Source organism: Merops nubicus, unplaced genomic scaffold (assembly GCF_000691845.1).
Source record: "Merops nubicus isolate BGI_N331 unplaced genomic scaffold, ASM69184v1 scaffold53822, whole genome shotgun sequence".
In the NCBI taxonomy this organism is placed as follows: Eukaryota; Metazoa; Chordata; class Aves; order Coraciiformes; family Meropidae; genus Merops; species Merops nubicus.
In genome coordinates this window covers 1-1204 of record NW_008593977.1, presented here as the reverse complement: position 1 = coordinate 1204, position 1204 = coordinate 1, and the positions used below count along the sequence as shown (strand labels likewise).

General features: G+C 36.7%; 1 protein-coding gene across 1 annotated transcript; it reads right to left on the bottom strand.

Annotated features, from left to right (window-relative positions):
- Positions 1-435: 435 nt before the first annotated feature.
- On the bottom strand, positions 436-1117 carry LOC103768425 (serine/threonine-protein phosphatase 4 regulatory subunit 4-like; the record flags this gene model as incomplete). Its single annotated transcript, XM_008935567.1, has 2 exons — positions 1004-1117; positions 436-509 (listed from the first exon to the last, which is right to left on the bottom strand). Coding segments are annotated over exons 1-2 (188 nt in total), but the record flags the coding sequence as incomplete, so codon positions are not given.
- Positions 1118-1204: the final 87 nt, after the last annotated feature.

Sequence of the window (1204 nt, the reverse complement as noted above, 5' to 3'; positions counted from 1 at the left end):
CTCAAATTTTGTTTTCTGAAAGCCCACATACATATAGTATGCTTGAACAGTTCTGTTATCAGTCTGTGGTAACTGTTCATGCCTTAGAGTGAAAATGAAGTCACCAAATGTTTGGTGTTATTAATGTTAACACTCAGGGAATCTCGTACAATCAACTGCAGGGGAGAAGAAGACGAAAAACAACTCACTGTTGGTGAGGGCCATATTAAAAACTCAGAAAATAAATGTTTATACATGTACACAGGCATCCTATTCTATGCATGGAAAAAAAAAATAGAGTACCTATTTTTATCTTGCTTGTATATTTAATGTAGTAATGTAAAACAACTACTACTGAAAGACAGAAAATAAAAGGAGTTAAGAGCAAAGCACCAGAAAAAGTTGTATATAGGCATGATGGTCGGCAAAGTTTCACAGTAGTATTTTATTAAATACCTGAGGAGATAAACAGCCCTTTCGATATCACTGAGTTCTTCATCAACTGTCAGTCTTTCTATTTCTTCTGGTGTCTGTCAAGAGCAAAATAGAGATTGTGAGTTTACAATGTCTTACTATTCATCATTTTAATCTTCTTAAAACAACCCTTTTCTCCCCACATATCCAGGGATAGTTCCATGAGTAATTTGAATTTAATCCCTGCAATCTCTAGGCAACATTTCAAACTCAATCAAATAGATCTTCCACCAGGATAAGACCGGATGTAAAAGAAGTACAATTCTATGTCAGATACTATCACTACTAATCATTTAAAGTATAAACAAGTCATATATAAAGCAATCTAATATTTTGTTAGTCTTTTTTTCCAGCTTAATATTCTTATACTGGAAATCTTAAGTCCCTGCTATACAGAAATCGAAACTGTTTATTTCAAAACGACTGAAAGCAATGTTTAGCATCCTGGTGCTGTAAAAAACACACTGCCTATTCAGTCAGCTGTTCATAAATAAAACAAGACACAATTTCAAACGGATTTTAAAGCATCGTTCTATTTGACAGTATATACCTTCAGGCTCCTGCGTACTGGCCTCTCTATAATAGTTAGTTCCTGCAGGTCTTCTATGTAGCCAAATAAATTGCTCTGACTAAAATCCATTTTGGATGAGATTGTTGGGCGCATGTAACAACTAAAGCCTCTGGCAAGCGACTCTCTCCCCAAGCCTCACATCGCTCCGAAGAGCCCGGCCCGAGCGCGCCCGCCACCGGC